Source organism: Pomacea canaliculata, linkage group LG11, assembly GCF_003073045.1.
Source record: "Pomacea canaliculata isolate SZHN2017 linkage group LG11, ASM307304v1, whole genome shotgun sequence".
In the NCBI taxonomy this organism is placed as follows: Eukaryota; Metazoa; Mollusca; class Gastropoda; order Architaenioglossa; family Ampullariidae; genus Pomacea; species Pomacea canaliculata.
Genome location: NC_037600.1, coordinates 842,212 through 862,024, shown reverse-complemented (window position 1 = coordinate 862,024; position 19,813 = coordinate 842,212). Strand labels below are relative to the sequence as shown.

The following is a 19,813-nucleotide window of genomic DNA, read 5'->3' as shown; positions in this document are numbered from 1 at the left end:
TACAGACACTTGCTTAGCTAAAGCAGCTGTCAACAGTTCTCCCAGGTGTGCGAGGAACTTACCCTCAAGTGAACTGAACAGTCGGCTGCACAAACAAAACATCAGTCGGGTGCGACTTCAGCCATTTGTTTTGTCACAGTTATCTTTCACTTTTCTTCAAAGAAATCTGTCTTTCTACATGACTGATGTGACCTCAGCTGAGGAAACAGCAGGTCAGACGACTAAAGGTATAAAAAAAGCTGAGGTGTCATCAACTCCACTCATTCCGATCCCTGTCGTCTGCGAGAGGTTTCAGAATCTTAAGGTGTGGAGACCAGGAGAAGGTGAGTTGTTTTCATTCTGAAAATTCAGCCTGTCTGTTCTTGACTCCCGGGTGTTGCTTCACATTGTTCTCAAGAGAAGCATTTTGAGAATCCCTCCGTCTATTTCTAGTAGACGTCCTGCTTCCATCTTCTTTGCTTTAGTCATTTTGCATCTTACTGTCCAGGTTAGCAGTTGTGGGAGTAGTTTCTTCCACACTGATATGTCACTATGGATGTATAATGCGAACCAAGGTTTTTGTTATTGTTGAAAAGTATTTGTGTGAGTGTGCAAGTAAGCCCGAAGTAAGTAAGACCAAAATGTCAAAGTGTATTTGTGATAATTCCACAGCCTGATAGCATGATGCTGTAATATGGTGCTATAACATTCTACTGTAATGTGGTGAATAAAAACTAAATTCTTTCTCAATCATTGACATGTTTACAAATGCAAATGCCCATCTCCCTAAATCTTAGCCATAGAAATATAGAGATAAATTTAGGAACAATGAAGGTTTTCATAAAACTGTTTCAGAGACAAAAGTCTTCAGTAGTTTTTGAAAATGGCCATCATTTATTTGGTCCTGTTGATGACTTGTGCCTTGATGTCCAGCACTGATGCAATAGAGAGGAGGAACATCTCCACTGGTAAGTCTGAAGATGTGCAAGTATCGTTGACATGTAAGTCTGGTGATGTGTATGTATGGTGGTTTGTATGTCTGATGACAAGTACTGTAAAAAATATTGTTATGTGTGTTAGTCAGGACACCATAGGGATATGTGTTGTAATGGGTGTGTGAGCACACCATGGTATTATACATGATGATATTTAAATAGAAATGTTATATTATTCGGAATGATGCCATGCACATATAATAACCACAGTAATATATATATAAATAGCTTATTAATGGATAGTGGTATGTAAACATGGTGATGTATAGGTATGGGGATAATGTGTTCCAAGTAATTGACATAGGTGGGTGGTGAGTGTGTGTTAGGCCTTTATCTGAGTAAGTGTGCGTGTGTATATTTATGTGTGTACGTCTGCCTGCAGTAACTTTTCAGTTTGTGGAGGAGCATGTGTCAATGCATTTATTTTTAAGAAGCTCTATTAATATCTGCGTATGTGACGATGATGGGCTCTAAAATTTGTCCTCTTGTTAGTGTGTGCTTATGAGCATTGCTATATTTGTGCGTGTGTCCTTTTAAGGACTGTTGATATATGTGTTTCAATCTGTCTATAAACATGTATTTGTTATTCAATGTAAAGAGGCAATGACTTTAAGGCTTGTAAATTTCTGAGTATGTAAGGATGATGCACACTTAAATTAACACATCACTATTAGAGTGTGTCTTTATATGTGTGTGTTTATATGTAAATTTATATTTATATCTATCTGTGTGGGAATGTTTTTGTGTGTGTGTGTGTGTGCGTGATGGTAGACAATGACAGTCAATGAACTGCTTTTGATGATGACCTTGATTTTGGTGCTTAACAGATGAAGCTGACTTCGAAAACGCGACAGGTAAGCAGGGTCACCTGGTTGCTCAGTGTCCGAGGTTATGTGAGTGCTTTTCAATAAATATCAATATCAATACGTAATAGGCTTATCAATCAATCTGACATTGTAGATAATGGTACCTACACAAGAGCATTTGAGCATTTGTTCTTTAAGTTAATTGTCAGTGTGTGCACCTTCCTGTATGCATGCATGTCAGTGTTTTGTGGAGTATGAGTGTGTGTTGGTTGTGTCAATAATGGCACTCCACAGCTACTGTTATTAACCTTCATTTTGGTATTGAACAGATTCAGCAAGCCCTGAAATCATCCAGCCTGGTAAGAATTGTTAGTTAGGACTGAAATATCTTTAAATTGTTTCTGTGTATGAGTGAACGTATGCATAATTGCTTTTGTGTGTGGAAACATTTGCATGAATGCTTCTCTGTGTGTGTATAAATATTTTTGTTTGTGTTTCTGATTTTCTGTCTCCCTGTATATTCCTATCATTTTGTGAGAGGCATGTCAAGTGTGTGAATGTGTTCATGATAGTAATCAATGCCAATTAGTTAGCTGCTTTTAATGATGACTTTGACTTTGATATTTCACAGATGAAGCTGTCATCAATGAGACAGGTAAGCAGGGTCACGTGGTTTCTCAGTGTCTGACATTATGTGGGTGCTTATCTCACAGATTACTTTGAGTATATCAGACATTGATATATAATGTTGCCTCCACGTGTGTGTTTGTGTACGTGTGTTCTGTGTGTTTATCAGCGTATGCTACATTCTTTGCGCATGCATTTAAGTGTCTAGAGGAGTCGGTATGTCTGTCTGTGTGTGTGACGGACAATGTTTACAAAGTTACTTTTAGTGTTTGTGACTATGAAACTGCTGATGATGATCACCTGTCTTTAAATGAATGGCGTTGTGTGTGTTTCCTTGTGTATGAGGGCCTATATTTGAGTAAGTGTATGTGCATATATTTATATGTGTTTGTGTAAACAACTCTTTGAGTACGTATGTGTAGCAGTGGGGTGGGTCTTTTTTTTAGTTTGTGTAGGGGCACGTGTTAGTGCATTTACTTTTAAGGTCTGTTAATATCTGTGTACATGAAGATGAGGGGCTGTAAATTTTGTCCCCTTTTAAGTGTTTATGTGTGTCTTTATGCATTGATCGATATATCTGTGTGTCTTTTTCTTATGAATATTAATATCTGTGTTTTTATCTGAATCTAAACATTTATTTGTTTTTCAGTGTAAAGAGGCATTGACTTTTTAAGGCTTCTAAATTTCTGAGTATGTGGGGATGATGCAAACTTAAATTAGCACATCATTATTAGAGTGTGTCTTTATCTGTGTGTGTTTATATGTAAATTTATATTTATACATGTTTTATTTATGTTAGTATATGTGTCTTTCTCTGCTTGCAAACATATCTGCTGCCTACATGTTAGTGTACCAGCAATTGTACATGCATGTAATTGTCTGTGTGGGAATGTTTTTGTGTATGTGTGCGTGATGGTAGACAATGACAGTCAATGAACTGCTTTTGATGATGACCTTGATTTTGGTGCTTAACAGATGAAGCTGACTTCGAAAACGCAACAGGTAAGCAGGGTCACCTGATTGCTAAGTGTCTGAGGTTATGTGAGTATTTATCTAATTGGTAACTGTTACTAAATCTGATGATGGTCTAGCTACACTAGAGCATTTGTGTGTTTGTCAGTGTGTGCACCTTCCTGTATGCATGCATGTCAGTGTTTTGTGGAGTATGAGTGTGTGTTGGTTGTGTCAATAATGGCACTCCACAGCTACTGTTATTAACCTTCATTTTGGTATTGAACAGATTCAGCAAGCCCTGAAATCATCCAGCCTGGTAAGAATTGTTAGTTAGGACTGAAATATCTTTAAATTGTTTCTGTGTATGAGTGAATGTATGCATAATTGCTTTTGTGTGTGGAAACATTTGCATGAATGCTTCTCTGTGTGTGTATATAAATATTTTTGTTTGTGTTTCTGATTTTCTGTCTCCCTGTATATTCCTATCATTTTGTTTTAAGAGTGTGAATGAGTTCATGTTGGTAAACATTGCCAGTTAGTTAACTGCCTTTGATGATGACCTTGACTTTGGTCTTTCACAGATGATGCTGTCATCAAGAATGAGACAGGTAAGCAGGGTCACGTGGTTTCTCAGTGTCTGATGTTAGGTGGGTGTTTGATTGACTGTATCAGACATTGGTATATGTTGTTACCTAAACAGGTATCTGTGTGTGTTCTGTCAGTTTATCCGTCTATATGCACCTTCTTTTGTGCATACATGTAAGTGTCTTAGTGAGTCTGTGTGTGTTTGTGTGTGAGATGAACAATGTCCACAAATCTACTTTTAGTCTGTTTGATGGTTAGACTGCTAATAATGGTCACCTGTCTTTAAATGAATGGCGCTGTGTGTGTGTTTCCTTGTGTGTCTGAATGTATGTACAAGGGCCTTTTGTTGTTTTGTTTCTGCAAACATGAGTTTGTGAATTCTTTATAACTTTTTGTATTTATTTTAGGAGGGGGGCAATTATCAGTAATGACTTTGTGTTTTGGTGTTAAACAGATGCAGCAAGCACTGAAGTTGCTGAGACTGGTAAGAACTTCCACTTATATTTTGAATATCTGTGAGTGTGTGCACCTTTGTGTGTCATTAAGTCTACCTACAATTATTTGTTTTTCAATGTGTGTAGGGGCATGAGGTGTACATTCTATTTCAAGAAGTCCTGTAAATTTCTGAATATGTGAGGATGATGCACAATTAAGTTTACTGATCCCTAGAAGTGTGTTTATGTGAGTCTGTACATGTGCATTTATATTTATATATATATCTGTGTGTCTTTTATGTATGTTAGCATGAGTTTTTCTGTTTGTTAACATGTGTGATGCCTGCATGTTAGTGTACCAGCATTTGTACAGGCAGGTGAATGTCTGTAGAGGGTTGTGTGTGTGTACGTGTGTGTTATGGAAGACAATGCCACTCAGTTAACTGTTTCTGATGATGATCTTGACTTTGGCGTCTAACAGATGAAGCTGATGTAAAAAGTGACACAGGTAAGAAAGGTCACCTGCTTGCTCAGTGTCTGAGGTTGAGTGTTTGTGTAATAGGTAACTGTCAATAAATCTGATATTGATATAGAATCTTACATACACTTCTGTGCATTTGTGTGCTTTTTCTTTGTTTGTCAGTGTGTGCACCCTCCTTTGTGCATGCATGTAAGTGTTTTGCCGAGTGTGTGTGTGTGTGATGGACTAAGTCTACAAACCTACTTTTACTGTTGATGACCACGAGGCTGTCAATACTTTTTACTTTGCTTTAAATGAATGACATTGTGTGTGTGTGTGTGTGTGTCACTCCACAGTTACTGTTACTGACCATGATTTTGGTATTGAACAGATTCAGGACACACTGAAATCAACAAACCTGGTAAGAATTGTTACTTAGGATTGAAATGTCTCTGGATTGTTTCTGTGCATGTGTGTATGTGTGTTTTACTGCTTTTGTGAGTTCCTCAAATCATTTATGTGAATATGTGTGTGTGTTGGAAGTAAAACAAATAGGCATAGTCACCTGGTTGTTCAGTGTTATGTTGGTGAGTTAATGAGTTTGATTTCGGTAGATGTGAATTCATGTGTGTCGGTGTGTGTATCTGATCTGTGTATGTGTGAAAGAGAGAAGGGGGGACAATGTCTATCAATCAACTTTTACTGATGATGACCTTGAGGCTGCTCAGAATGATCCCTTCTTCATGAATGAATGCCATTGTGCATGTGTGTGTGTTACATGCGTTCATGTCTGATTACTCTAATTCTTACCTATATGTGGACTATGTTGAAAAGACATGGGCCTGGTAGTAAGCAAGTTCTTAATGCTCACGGCTCTTGCAGGTGCGGTTTGCAGCTGTCCAAACATTTTACAGTCATACCAGTTTGATGAAGAGGCTGTCATCCTTAAACTTAAGTTTGGTTAGAAAGACTAACTTTTTTAATTCATTGTAGATATAGCAAGGAACACCTCAATGCAAATTGCCCCAAGGACAATATCTTGGTAAACTCTTCCATGCAATTTTATTATCATATTTGTCTACTATTTCAGTTTAGTGAAACAATCAGTTGACTAAGTTACACGGGAGTAGCAAAATAAAATATAGGGACATTTGTTGTATATCTGTTGCTGTGACCTTTAGCTCTGTAGCACTGGTGATGATTTTTAATTTTGCAGCAATGACCAGTTTTCAAGAGGGCAGAACAGTGAAGTCTGCACTCCGCTTTTTAAGTCAAGTAGAGAGAAGAGTTAAAGCAGCATCTGGTAAGAACTGTTCAAAAAAAGACTGTTTCTCTCTGTATTTGGCATTGGTAGAGAAGGACTCATGCTGGCCAATGTATATCAAAGCTTTTATTGGTCATCTTAGGAAATTATGGATCTAAAGACAGCAAAGAAAAAATTTAAATGAGAGTATAAGATGGTGTAGAGTGTAAACTGTGTAAAGTATAAGATGTTGTGAAGTGTAAGATGGTCCAAAGTATAAGATGGTGTAAAGGTGGAAAATGGTGTAAAGTATAGTTACAACAACAAAAATCATCTTGGTCTCATCATCTCCATTTGTTTGTCTTGCTCTCACTTTATCTTACACATTGTCTTTCACACTAGCACACTCTCCTGTCACTCTCTCTGTGTTTGTTTTTACAGCAGGTCATGAAGGAAAAGTAATCACAAAGTATTAAACTGACAATATATGTAATAACTATATGCAGTTTATATATAATTACAATCTGTGCTCAACAAAGATTTGTTGAGTGACAAATTTCCGTTCGTCTGAAGCTGTGGAATATTGCCTTTTTTTTTCTCTTTAAGTCTTAAAATGTCAAAATATATATAGGTTGCTCTAACTAGGTTGTATACCTTTGGACCTGTTGATGGCGTCAGTATATATATCTTGCTGTAGTAAGTACTATGCCTATTTACCTATTGATTTTGATTGCTGATAGCCATCTTTATTTGGAGTTAAACTGTTATGTATCTGACCCTTATTGTAAAATGCTACTCAGTTGTTCCTGCAGCGAGTTCTTTGTCCAGATTATAAAAAGATCTCCATAGAAGTAAATGGTTGTGGGTGTGTGGGTGTGCGTGTGTGGTTAAGGGATATGTAAGTGTGCATACATTTATACACAAGTGCACGTACACGTGCACCTAGCTACCTGGTGCCTGTATGTGCATATGTGTATGGTTAATCTGTATGTGAACATATGTATGTGTGCATGCACAACTCCTTAACTTCATTGCTTTCCTGGATACAGATTCCATCAAGGCTTTGACCTCCAGACTAGACACACTGCAGGCAACTGTCGATGGCATAAAAGCTAAAGCCGGTAAGGTATTTTCTACATCTAATTATTTATTTATGTTCTGGTGTGTGTGTGTGTGTGTTAAGGGGGGGAAGGGCTGTAATTGCATGTGTCATAACTTTGTCCTGGGCAAATGACAAAGACGCTTTAGAGTCAAGTGAGAGACTGAAGTCATGACCACAGAGACAGGTCAAAAATGGTAAACTGCTTATAAAGGTAGGTCAGAAATTTTAAACTGTTCATAAAAATCCATCCCATGCTTTTTTTTTTCTTCTTGTCAAGTGACTGTCCTCTGTATTTTGATATCAGGTTGTGGTAATAAATCACGAATGTCAATGCAGCACAAAGTCCCAGCAATACTTCTAGATAGTGCATGCCACCTATCAAAATTGTCAGTTCACTACAAGAGCTCATTTATCGAAGGACTGAAAGAAATGGATAAGTATGTGTTGTTTACATATAATGAATGTCACATATACTATACTGAAGTGTACAAGTGGATATAAGGAGTTAGAGAAGGTGGGTATGGACAGTTATATCCTTGGTGTGGAGAAGATTGATGAACTTGTTCATGGTGTCTATCACACAGATTTGCTCCCCCCCTTGACCTCCACAATCAACTCACTCCAGGCAGATGTTGTCGACTTAAAAGCAAAATCAGGTAACGAGCTTAACAAAATCATGTCTATTTGTGTGTTTGTTTTCTTGTTTTTGTGGGTGAGTGGATTTATCATGCGTGCTTATGAGTGCATACATTTATTGTAGCTAACGAGTGCATCATTGTTAATTAGCATATCGGAGTTAATTAATGCATGGTAGTCAGTGTATCAAGGGGGTGTATCACAGTGTCAATTATGACTTGATAACTTCAATGTTGACAGGGGAAATAGTGGATCTCAAACTGACTGTCAGTACACTCGTACGAGAGATCGACACCATGAACACAACTGTAGGTAAGAAAAGGTCAAGGTTTTGCCATACAAATTCACATGCATGGACAGACACATGGTGGGTGTCTTGTAGACAAGCTGACGCCCACGTTCGGACATTTTTACATAAGGAAAGAATTTGTGATCGCTTATATCAAAAGCTCCACCTTCAGTAGAACACATACAGAACTACAACTCCGATATCCTCATTCACACTTACTAACATTCAAACCTGATTCACACTTTTCTCGTCGTAATACTTCCCCGTTAAAAATGTATTTTTGTTTTTTCCCCTTGAAGTATACAATATTTTGTTTATTTAACAACTATTTGATATATAAATTTAGAAAGAGATAAATATTGAAGCCAAAATCAAAGTTTAAATTATGTCCATTATCCACAGACCATCTTGATCAACACATTTACTTTATGACCACCTTTAACGCATCGAACTTGAGACTGGAGCCTGGGCCGGTGGTGTTTGACCTGGTGGTGACCAACACAGGTGACGCCTACAACGCTGCCACCGGGGTCTTCACGGCGCCTCGTCACGGGGTCTATGTCTTCTCTGCTCAGTCCTTCTCACAAAGCTCCACTGATGCCAACTGGGATTTATATGTCAATGACCAGTTAGTGCTGCGCTCCAGGTTTGTCACTACAACTGACACCAGTCACAACTACGTGGTCCCCGTGACTCTAGAGGCCGGAGGTCAGGTCTACGTCAAGAACTTTAACGTCCTCAACATTTACGGAACCAACCACAGCTTTTTCAGTGGATGGCTGATCAAAGCCTTTTAGACATCATCTAGTCTTCTGATAAAAGTCTGAAAAGTGTACAAGCTTTGTAACATGTTTGAGCCTGAAGGGTTGCACTACAGACACAGGGAGGTCTTGTGGCCTACACCAGGAAGTCTTGGCACAATTATAACACAGTCCTACATGCCTCATTGCATAAGAAGGATTAAACTCTGAAAAACTTGCAGAATTTGAGGTTGTGTATATCAGTGCATGTATATTTTTGGGGTTCAGAAGAGGCGAAAGGTTGTGATATAGTGATAAAATATAGAAATAATACACACATGACAGATACAAATGCGCTGGTCACAGAGATACAGGGAAGAAAACCTGCAGAGTAGGCAGGACAAGTAGCTTCACAGAAACACCAGCAGAGCACAAAAGACTTGCATTCAATGCAAGCACAACCCATTGATTGGTTGATTTGTTGATTGATTGACTGACTGATTGATTGATCGATTGATTCTAGGGTCGTTGCCCTACAAAAGGGGAGAAAACAAAATAATGATAGAACAATATTATAATCAAGTTTAACAACTCTCTACAATGATTGACTATTGAGAAAGGGAGGTAAGAATGTAATTATCACACACATAATCAGATTTTGCAATTAATCTTTACCAACATTATTGTTTCTGATTTTAAATGGATAAAATAGTATAATGACAGGTTTTTAAAAAAAATTACAACGCTAACATTACATAAAGTTTTTAAGTGTAATTTTCTTTGAAGATATCTTGTCAATCTTTGCTTCCAAGACTTGACTTCTCATCTTGAGAGCTTCTTAAAGACCAAAGTGACATTATTACTTACTGCCATTAACTACTGTGGTTAAAAATTCATTATAGTTTTAATCCAATAAAAGAAGATCAGCGTGACTGGTAAAAATAATTCAGATTTAACATGACTATAATTTAGAGAGAAATTAGGCAGTTTAAATTCTGATTACAACATTTCAGTGAAATTATCCCTTCAGTTTATTTTTATCCTCTTCGCGCTTCCCCCCAGATAATGGCACCATCGCGTTATCGGTTAATGAGCGGGAAACACAACACCAGCCCGACTGGCTCGCAAATTTTGCAGATATGGCGATTGTGCCATCCTCGCCAGTAACACTGTGGCCTGGTCTCTACTCGTTCTCCTCTTATCCAGCGGTCTAATCTTTCCGTGTCCGCGTCTTAGCGACAGCTACAGTCATCATCACCATGGTCTGACACAGTGAGACTCATCTTTGTCTTGCTATGACATAATGACAGTCATCTTTATGTTGCTATGGCACAAGGAGGATGAGTTGTGACAAGCACCTGGAGCCCGCCAGCACGATGTTGGTCTTGTCCCAGTCGCTGTATCTCTCTATGTCATCCCGTCGCCAGTGCAGTTCCGGTAAACACACTCCTCTGTCCCCTCCCTCCCTTACATCGCCACCACCCACTCTTCCTCTTCTTTGACATATCTCAGACGTCTCTTCCAGTCGAGGATTTTTATCAGAACATGACACCGCCTCACCTACCTCCGACCTACAGCAAACCATTGGGTTTACCCCCGGGGCGGGTATGTCTCTTACCTCTCTGATTCCCGAGGAGGCCCCAAGCTGAGATTCCAAGTTTGCTGCAGGAGCTGCAGGAGGCAAGGAAGGTTCATGAACGTCTCCTGGGAGAAAGATGACGACGCCGCACTCTAGAGCAATGAAACTGTACACCCACGTAGTCAGGATGTCCTCCTTGTGAACGAGAGTGCCAAGGTCTTTGCTGCCCAGTTCCGCATCCAGACTCACCTTGATATCATTACGCCGAAGTTCCTGGACAAAGAGGCAGTGTCCTATTTTCTCCAAATATTTCTTGTATCTCGGCTCGCTGATGTCTTTGAACTGTCTAGAATCATCAAAATCTCTGTACATCTTTAGAGGAATATTAACAAGCAGTGCGACACTAGTAGAGAAGGGCTGACAGAGGTCCTGACCTTTGCCGACAGGTGCTGACACTGGGCGGGTACTCTTGCTAGCACCTGCAATCGCAGGTATTCTGACAGAGTCAGGAGTGAGCTCCTTCAGCACCTGAGCCAATTCCCGGGCACACTGCTCGCAGTCGATGACAGTGCCGCCTGTCTGATGGTCCTTGTGCCGGATGCACAGTGGGAGAGGCCCGTTAAGCAGGACCTCAGTCTTCCAGGAGACACCAGCAGCATAGCACGACCGTCTGTCTTCTTTCCAATCCACGCTGTACAGCAGATGCTGCACGGCAAGGGGACACCGCATTACAACCTCAAGGCAAAGCTCCTCAAAAGTCTCGGGTTTCTCGCTGAAAAATCCCGCGCACCACAGAGAGGCTCCTTTAAAGACGTTCTGGAACGTTCCCAAAATGTCCAACCAGAAGGTGGGAACGTGGACCTCGTCTGCGATGAAAAGCACCTTCTTCATGTCGGTTTTGTTGGGAAGTTTTTTCTCTACGTCCTCGATAAACCGTTCCTTGTAGTCGTCATGGCCAGTGTCAATGCAAATCTGGTGAATGCGCCTGCTGTGATCTTTGACCTGAACCTTGATCTGTTCGAACACGTATTTACCGATGCACAAGCCTTCGGCGCCGCGGTTCATGTTAACGACGATCACGTGATTATCCCGTGAGCTTAGGAAGTCCTTGGCCATGGTAATAAGTAGCAGAGTCTTGCCCGACCCTCCAGGTCCTTTCAGGTAAACGCGACCCTTGTCCTTGAACTTGTGTAGGGCTTGTTCCTGCGCAGTAATTAAGAATGACTAGCAATCTGTCAGATTAGCTTTAGTGCAGATTGATGTGTGAGGTTTTTCTAGACCTGCTGAAGACTAATACACACAGGTGCACATACGCGCAAAGAGAGACAGACGGATGGAGAGGCATGCACATTTTCATAGAGTTTACAGCACTGGCGCCCGAACCGAAGGCACACGGTTCGATACCAGTGTAGCGCAGCTCATTTCCCCCAGTCTACCCAGTTGTTGGGAATAGGTACGGGACTTCATACATGGTTGAGAAAAGTAAGGCAGCTATAGGGAGAGGAGAAAGGGAGCACCTTCACATGTATCAGGCCACTAGAAAAGACTAACACTAACTCCACAATCATCTGAGAAGGTCCGGGAACAACCTGCGCCTTCACTTTACCTAGCGACATCCACTTTTACAAGAAGCACAAAAAGCACATGAACATCCTCAATCGGGTCGGATTCTAACATCTGCTTCTCATCTAAAGTCATTTCGTACTGTTGGAGACTTTACAACTGTATGCAAGAGGGTCGGTATGCTCGTCTGACCACGACACACAAACCAATATTTTTCAGATCACTGCATCTTAATATACACTTACCAATATATACATTTGTGAAACACCCTGTATAGTGCATGTTAGGCGCATGAGCACTACTTGCTTCCTGTCACTAATAAGTATCTGTGTTTGTAGGTATGTATATATGTATGGTATGTGTATCGCTTCTCTCTCTCTCGGGGGACGAGTTGGTGTACAGGGTTATGCACTACTTGCCTCCTGTTACTAATACACCTGTGTGTTCGGTTAAGCTCCAGGACCTACCTGTTCTTTCGTCAGAATCTTCATCTGGAAACGGTGTTCTATTTCCCTGATGCTGTCCTTGTGGTGACGAACTAAGTGAGTCTTGTTACCTACTTTGATGCTTACAGGAGTAGACAACAGCCCTACATACCTGTAAAAATAATTAGTTTAATTAACTGCCTTCTTAATAATTGTACTTATTCATAAACATGCGCAATTAGTTTTCAAGTAAAACTAAAATAAAGTTTTTGTTGTACTTGCATCACAATCTTAGTATTTCTGACAAACTGGAATTTATAATGTTCAACACTTCTGTACAATACAATACTTCAATACAATATTTTAACATATCTATAATTTTATGTGTGCAGTGTTTTGAATGAATTACCAGATGATAGCATGATATTACAAGGGTAAATAAAACTGTCTTTTCCAGTATTGTTTGCAGACACTGACAATAGACAGACCTTATGTAAGTACACAAACTAAGGACATATAAGGTGACAGGGAGACACAAGCTCCCATAACAGGGATTTATGATGTGACATAGCAAAGACTTGTGATGTAACAAAGACATTCAGGCCTTACTTTCCTACAATTTCCTGCAGGCATTGGCTCTCAACAGGACCACGGGGAAGCTCTTGCCACCAAGTTCGAAAACTGTTTACATCCAGTTCTGCTTCTGGAACTTCAGTGTCGAAACGCAAGAGATGATCTTTGCACAGATAAACAATGTCCTCCTGGTTGTAGATTGCAGAAAAATTGAATTTCACAAACATTTTCAAAGGTTTTCGCCATCCAAAATTACTTTACCTTAGAAAGCTACAAGGAAGAATAGAAAGAATTATAAAGAATAGTAAAACAAATAATATGAACAGTACTTTTCAGTCCTGAATACCAAAAGTATTTGAGTTCTCTAGGGGTTTCTCAAGATACCTATATAAATCCTATAAATAAGGAAACTATATAAGACTTTCTACACACGCGTGTTTTTTTTTCTTTTTTTTTTTTAAGAAAATGCGGGATAAGGTCAAGTACAATGTAAGAACAAAGATAAGCTGGACTATGAATATGAGAACAAGGATAAATTATTCTACGATATGTGAGAACACATCAGCTCCACTACGATTCGAGGACAGGACAATGAGCATGACCTCGCTGTCTACCTCCATTTAATAATAATGTAAACGATTTGCATTTTATTTTAATATAATAAAACCTTGATGTGGTCTGAACCACATCTCAAGCAAACCATGTGTCAAATTTCAAAAGGTTTACAAAATAATTCAATATTTTGCTATTTTGTCATTGAATGAACACAGTCTAGCTCATTAACCTCATTAACCTCATTAATATGATGAGTAGTTCTCATCTGGCTGTTGGGGCTTCTGTCTTTATACGGGTACGTCAGACAGACACAAACTCGTTTAACAGTTCACAGTCAATGCAGACGTTCTTTCTTACCTGTGGGACATTTAGGTTGAGCAGCTGCTCATGTTGAATATGAGGAAGGGCGACAACCTTTACTACGCTACGCGAGATGAGAGAGTTGTCTACGATTTCCCCAAAAATTCGTTGGTTTTCCCGCAACTGTTTTATCGCCTTGTTTATACTCTTTTTGATCTCGTCATTGGAACGTTCAGGATCAACACTCTTCACCTTCAGAAAAAGAAGGGAAAATGTCACTCAGATGGCTTGGAGGATGTGGTTATTGTTTCTTTTCTTAACCTCATATCTTGGGTTGATGTTTATATTTTTTTAAAATAGGTTAACCAGCGCAGTCTAAGAAAATCCAAAGTTTTTTTTTTTTTTGCTAGTTCAGTTCGTTGTTGTCACATTCCAAATTAGAGAGTTCTCGTGAGGCTAACGACATGCAATTTAAACATAAGCTAGGAATATACGAAGAGGGAACACTGTTTAGTTTGTTGTCACATGAATGCTACGGATAATGATAAAGACTACATGAAGACTTTTCATACTCGGAGGTTGGTTCAACTTTGACCTCACCCCGCACACTGTCCCGAGACGGGGAGTACATATATGTATTACTCGCTCACAAGTCGGGGCAGCGTTAATTAAAACAGCGGTTCTCAACCTTTTACCTGTGACGCCCCCCTGACGAACAAAGGTAGGTCCACGACCCCCCTTAGCCAACAATGTCAGCTAATTTCACTAATACCGGTATAAGAAACTTTAAAAAAAGGACCAGCTTCGCGCCCCCCTTGTAAGAACGCGCCCCACAGGTTGAGAACCGCTGAATTAAAACATCGCTCACTGCTTCAATGAAGACATAAGGGAGGTAACCTTTAGGAATTGTGCCACCATAGATTACTTCCCTTTAACAGCTATCCATAATTATAAAGAAAGAAAGGAAAAATTAAGTCAAGCAATCGGATATTTCGTTATGTTTGCAATTAGACAAAGGCTCAGTTGATCAACTGCGTGGATTTCTACATGGATTTCTTCTCTAACAACCAAAAATAACAACAGAACAGTAAGTAATATTTAAATTGCAAGAAATAGTTGTTAAGAAATAAAATTTATGTTTGTTTGGTACTTTATGTTTGTTTATACCGTGTAAATCATTTTTTTTTATTAATTTCTAACGTTTGACCTACTTCCCCTTTTGTGAATTCTCGGTCCCATACTGTTACCATGTTTCATTTGATTTTACTACCTGAAAAAAACCTATATTTCTTAAAATGTACACCACGTATATGTTTAAAAAGTGCTATTTAAAACGGAGTATCACGGATAGATGTCTATGTTGAAGGTTAATAGATATTCATTTTTTAAAATACCAATCGAAATTACATTCACCGCTGCGTCTACGCAGACATTCGCAGTTCCGTCGAGCGAGAGCAGAAATAAACGGAGAGATGGAGAGAGGAGGGAAAGAAGGCAGAAGAAAGAGACAAGGTCCAGTCTCGCCTCCACAAAGACGATCCTGTCCTGGTGCACCACCATCATGTCTGGCGCTCTCCTCCCCATCAGCGATTGCGGGACTTGGAGAAGTGTCTTTGCTTTCTGTATAACCTGTACAACATGTAGTTGAACATGAACTCGTGTACAACGTGTAGTGAAACATGAATACTTGGAGCCAAGAGCCAGATGATGGTGGTATGTCACTGGTTGATGATAAATTGTGTCTTCTACCTTTTGTGAGTCAACTTACAAGCACGGCGCAAAGTGCCAATGTCACTGCTAGCTGCATAAAGATCAGGGAGATGATAAGAACCAAAACAAAATGTTGCCTGTGTTCACACCCTGTAGTGTGCAAGTTTCTCTGTCATAGACTAAATAGAAAGAGAAATCAGCAAAATTACCTGCAGCATTTCTTTTTCCGTAGATAGTTGACAAACTTCACGGTCGTGTCTCAACCAGGCCAGGATGTTGTCAGCGTGAACTTCAGCCATTGTAAACATAGTGACATCACCCCTTCGCTCGAGGTCGTCGTTCAGGAGCTGCAAGAGAGAGTGATCATAATTTTGTGTTCACCCCCGGCCTGTGTCTCAGCTAAGCCCCACAATGTCACCATTGTCCAGGTATTCGCTCTGACATCCTTGCATGCAGACAATCAAGTAGAGGAGGTTTACCAACAGAAGGACTAGGTTGTGAAGGCAGTTCCTTAGAAGGACATCCTCGTTGTACTCAGTGACTGGAACGCCAAGGGCGGCCAGACGCCTTCTAGTAATAAGCAGGAATGGTGGGCGAATTTGACCGTGGATCTCATACAAAGAACATAAGACCAACGAGTTTGTAAGAAACAAGATGGCCACAGTCGTAGGACACCAGAAACCTCTACTTTCAACAGTCAAACGACGTAAGCTGGTCTTTGGTCACGTGACCCGGCACGAGACCTTGTCGAAGACTGTCCTTCAAGGCACCTTAGAAGGTGGCCGGTGGTCAAAGGAAGAACTGACTTACGAAGGTCAAAGACTGGGCTGGTCGTCGTGTACAGGACCTGCTGACTATCGCCCATAGACAGGAGTGGTGGACCCTGTCAGCTGTCGGGTCTATCCATGTGCCTTTCCAACCACAGGTGCCGGTCAACGGGCGACTGACTGATCTCGAGGAAGATCAGGAGTTTAGTGCAAAATATAACCATTGCAAAGCCTTACTTAAGTTTAATCAGCATCTACCTGAGAGCCGTGTCAGTTGAATCACCCTAGATATCAATGGAAAAGGAGAAATTTGACTGTGTCTTTGTAGAGTGCATCAAAAAGACTATGTAACTTATATTTGCCTTGCATACAATATCCACGGGAGCATTGGTACCATTGACTGCAGCTCTCTCTGTGTGTGTGTGTGTGTGTGTGTGTGTGTGTGTGTGTGTGTGTGTGTGTGTGTGTGTGTGTGTGTGTGTGTGTGTGTGTGTGTGTGTGTGTGTGTGACTGTAAATGTGTAAATGTCTGCTTACTAACCTTGAATGCCATGAAGATGTGAAGATGTGCAGCTTCGCCCCTCTTATCACTGTCTTGGAACTTCTTGGTCTGACAGCCGCCAGCAGCCTCCTTGAACTTCTCGCTGCACTGGTAGCAGGGAGGGAGAGTGATGGCCCGAGTGCCGATACCTGGGAACTGCTGCAGCGCGTGCTCGGCGAACCACTTCTTGGCGGCTGCCTTGTCTCCACAGCAAGACAGCTCCTGCCACACAATTCAGGTTTTCATTTTCCTGACAAAATGAAAATGTCTTAAAACCATTTCCGTAGGTCTTTTTGACTATCTGTCTATCTTACTTCCCCACTTCTCTTTTCTACTCTATCTTTTATCGTCTGCCTTGTACACGTCACGAGAAACACACACACACTGACATACAGATACAGCAGATGCATCAGCAAGAAATCTCAACAGAGAAGTACTCGGATGTAAAAACTACTTTAGAGCTCGAGTAAGTCTATTCTGCTATGCACATAGAGCTGGGGGTGGTGGCACTCACCTGTAGACACCTGCAGACCTCCTTCACACGTTCGTCAGGTTGTGTGTGTCCCGCGCTGTGGGGCCTGGGACTGATGGACGGACCTGGTCGCCGCACTGGCGTCTTGTCGTTCATGTTGCAGCAGTCGTCTTCACTCAAGGAGCAGGGCGACCACAGCTTACTTCTCCAAGGAACAATCTTACTATCGACACCGAGAAAAGTTTTATTTTCTCTATTTGCTTTGTCTTTCAATTCTCACTCATTCAGCCCCAGCAATTTTCAGGATTGCCCTTGATTGTGCAGTTGATCCTTGCCCTCATCTTCTCATCTTTGGTGCAGCAAAGTTAGGACTAACTTCCTGGCCAAAACAACGCACACACCATTGAGGTTTCATACACGATTTTTAGAAACACTATGAGAAATGAAAACGCAGTGCAGTTCCTTTTATTTTCTATCGTCGTCCCTAGCAGCCACGCGGAATGTCACTTGTTGCTTGGGTGACAACATCCTTAAAGGACTGTAGGGTGCTACATTGTTGTCGAACTCTTCAGTGGAGCTCAGCTCAAGATATCGTACACAGAAAGAACGCAACATGGACTTCAAGACTGGATGTGGATACCCGTATGTTGTAAAGGCCTCAGCCAATGACAGTTTTTAATCAGGCCTGTCTCTGTACAAGCGTTACGTCACAATATCGACTTCTTCAAAATCAAATCAGACTTTATTGTCTGTCGAGGAGACCCAGGACAGAAATTTGTCTTCGCTCACAAGGGCAGGCATACATACTCATACAGACATTTAACACACAAGAGATGTTCGTAGGCATGCATCTCGAAAAAGTAGATTGTGTCCGCCACAGCAATACAACATGATGTGTATATGTACAGGAATAGTATTATTTACTCGGTGCACCGTACCCGACATTCACTCTGTCCGTCTGACTGTCCACCCAGCATTACCGAGACCCAGCAACTCATTATCATAACACATATACCCAGTGACAGCGCACGCACGATAAACAACACGCACACACACACCACGTAGACAACACACGTATCACGTGTGTGTGTGTAACAGGCTGGCGAGCTGTGTGACAAAAAGGGAAAACTCCGCTGACTATGTGAGTAGAAGGATTGACAGGAGGAAGTAAGAAGAGAAGAATTCAGGACGTGCTGCAGGTCACGACCTCCAGATACTGTAGATGTTTCCTGACATGATAACTACATCTGACGGAGTTATCTAGGTGGCAATGACACCTGGTCCCACGGTCATACCTGGCACATGAACACACCACACACATAACAAAATACCCTGAGAGCAGTCACCCTGTAGTCGTGTGGATATTGTTTCCATTTCTCGCTATGAATGGCTCGCCGGCAAAATGGCAACGGCCAGAAGAATCGGTCTGATGGCAGCACACTTGCCTTTCAGCATTTTAGAAACAGGTAATTGCAGATCTAACTGTAATTAATACAGGTAATGGGTAATGATAGTCGTAATGGAACACAACACGGTATATTTCTGCAACAATTGTGACTACTAACATCCTGGCAATCCCTTCATTCTATAACAAGAACAACTGTTCCATGAATTTATAAAGCAGTGATCCGCTGGCGAATTTCTCTTCCACACACTGCTTACCTGTAGGAATGTCTACACTCTGGATGTTCCACCAGTATACGCAGCCGATTTCTATTTTAATATTCCCCACCCTGTCCGCCACCGAAGAAAGAATGAAGTGCGAAGGTACCTGAGGTCTCCACAGGTGGCAACGTGTGGAAACATGTCGTCCAGTCAGCTGTAGTGTGGCGGGAATCGAACTCCCATGTTGTTTGTCTCGCTGGACTTACTTCACAAAGTTCCGGAGCTGGATTTCCCAGTCAGCCAGATTTTTGTGCTGATTCCTTGCAGCTTCGCTCAGTAATCCCCCGCCAGGACCTGTTGCTTTTATTTGAGGTTACTGTCCAATCTTTTGAAACTTGTGTCTGTAAGCTAAACTTCCTTTTGTGGGGTTAGACTTGTCGACTTTGTTACCAGCTGCAGCTGGATTTCCATTGAAATTACTTCCTTATCTTCTTCCTTATTTCAGGGGCAGTGTCACAGTGCGAATGTCCCTGTGATGTGTCAGGGCGCAATGGTGGCGCAATGTTCGCGTCTGGCACCAATACAGTGAGGATTGAGTGTCCTGGGTTCACTTCTCGTCTCGGCCACACTTTTCTTTCTCTACGTGTGGCATCTGTTTCCATGGCTGGCTGCCTTGCCGTGATGTAGCCTTAGTTGCTGGCTCGGCGTGAAATACTAATACCCACCAACCCCTGGATGTGTCATCAGGTCATTCCAAGAAGTTTTATAAGTAATAACTTTTACGTGATTTATAACTAAGAGGTGAGCAAAGACAAAGACCGGAAGCTGCTGTGTGCAGAGCTGCTGTACTCATGGACATCCTCTGTCAACATCT

General features: G+C 41.1%; 2 protein-coding genes across 14 annotated transcripts; one reads left to right on the top strand and one right to left on the bottom strand.

Annotated features, from left to right (window-relative positions):
• The first annotated feature begins 202 nt into the window (after positions 1–202).
• On the top strand, positions 203–9,091 carry LOC112575859. Of its 11 annotated transcripts, XM_025257948.1 has the most exons (17): positions 203–323; positions 835–947; positions 1,802–1,828; positions 2,110–2,139; positions 2,412–2,435; positions 3,383–3,409; positions 3,648–3,677; positions 3,943–3,969; positions 4,401–4,430; positions 4,862–4,888; positions 5,232–5,261; positions 5,723–5,800; positions 6,057–6,143; positions 7,133–7,204; positions 7,770–7,841; positions 8,062–8,133; positions 8,513–9,091. In XM_025257948.1, the coding sequence occupies exons 2-17, from the start codon at positions 863–865 to the stop codon at positions 8,905–8,907; spliced, it is 1,113 nt and encodes a 370-aa protein (XP_025113733.1). In that variant the 5' UTR covers positions 203–323; positions 835–862; the 3' UTR covers positions 8,908–9,091. The 11 variants fall into 11 exon arrangements, with proteins under 11 accessions (XP_025113733.1, XP_025113734.1, XP_025113735.1 ...); XM_025257949.1 differs by lacking the exon at positions 4,862–4,888; XM_025257950.1 differs by lacking the exon at positions 5,723–5,800.
• A 138-nt stretch (positions 9,092–9,229) lies between these two features.
• LOC112575858 lies at positions 9,230–19,636 on the bottom strand. Of its 3 annotated transcripts, none has more exons than XM_025257945.1 (8): positions 17,377–19,635; positions 16,863–17,084; positions 15,765–15,902; positions 15,370–15,474; positions 13,903–14,097; positions 13,027–13,178; positions 12,460–12,589; positions 9,230–11,632 (listed from the first exon to the last, which is right to left on the bottom strand). In XM_025257945.1, exons 1-8 carry the CDS (start codon positions 17,488–17,490, stop codon positions 10,175–10,177), a joined length of 2,514 nt encoding a protein of 837 aa, XP_025113730.1. In that variant the 5' UTR covers positions 17,491–19,635; the 3' UTR covers positions 9,230–10,174. The 3 variants fall into 3 exon arrangements, with proteins under 3 accessions (XP_025113730.1, XP_025113732.1, XP_025113731.1); XM_025257947.1 differs by having other exon boundaries at positions 16,863–17,112; positions 17,377–19,634; XM_025257946.1 differs by lacking the exon at positions 13,903–14,097 and having other exon boundaries at positions 17,377–19,636.
• Positions 19,637–19,813: the final 177 nt, after the last annotated feature.

Bases quoted from the DNA above. Each gene is read 5' to 3' on its own strand.
- LOC112575859 (XM_025257948.1), top strand. From the start codon at position 863: ATGGCCATCATTTATTTGGTCCTGTTGATGACTTGTGCCTTGATGTCC. The intron at 2,436-3,382 runs GTAAGCAGGGTC...GGTGCTTAACAG, and splicing joins AGCTGTCATCAATGAGACAG to ATGAAGCTGACTTCGAAAAC. The intron at 3,410-3,647 runs GTAAGCAGGGTC...GGTATTGAACAG, and splicing joins TGACTTCGAAAACGCAACAG to ATTCAGCAAGCCCTGAAATC.
- LOC112575858 (XM_025257945.1), bottom strand. From the start codon at position 17,490: ATGAACGACAAGACGCCAGTGCGGCGACCAGGTCCGTCCATCAGTCCC. The intron at 17,085-17,376 runs GTGAGTGCCACC...ATTGTGTGGCAG, and splicing joins AGGTCTGCAGGTGTCTACAG to GAGCTGTCTTGCTGTGGAGA. The intron at 15,903-16,862 runs GTTAGTAAGCAG...TCTCTCTTGCAG, and splicing joins ACATCTTCATGGCATTCAAG to CTCCTGAACGACGACCTCGA.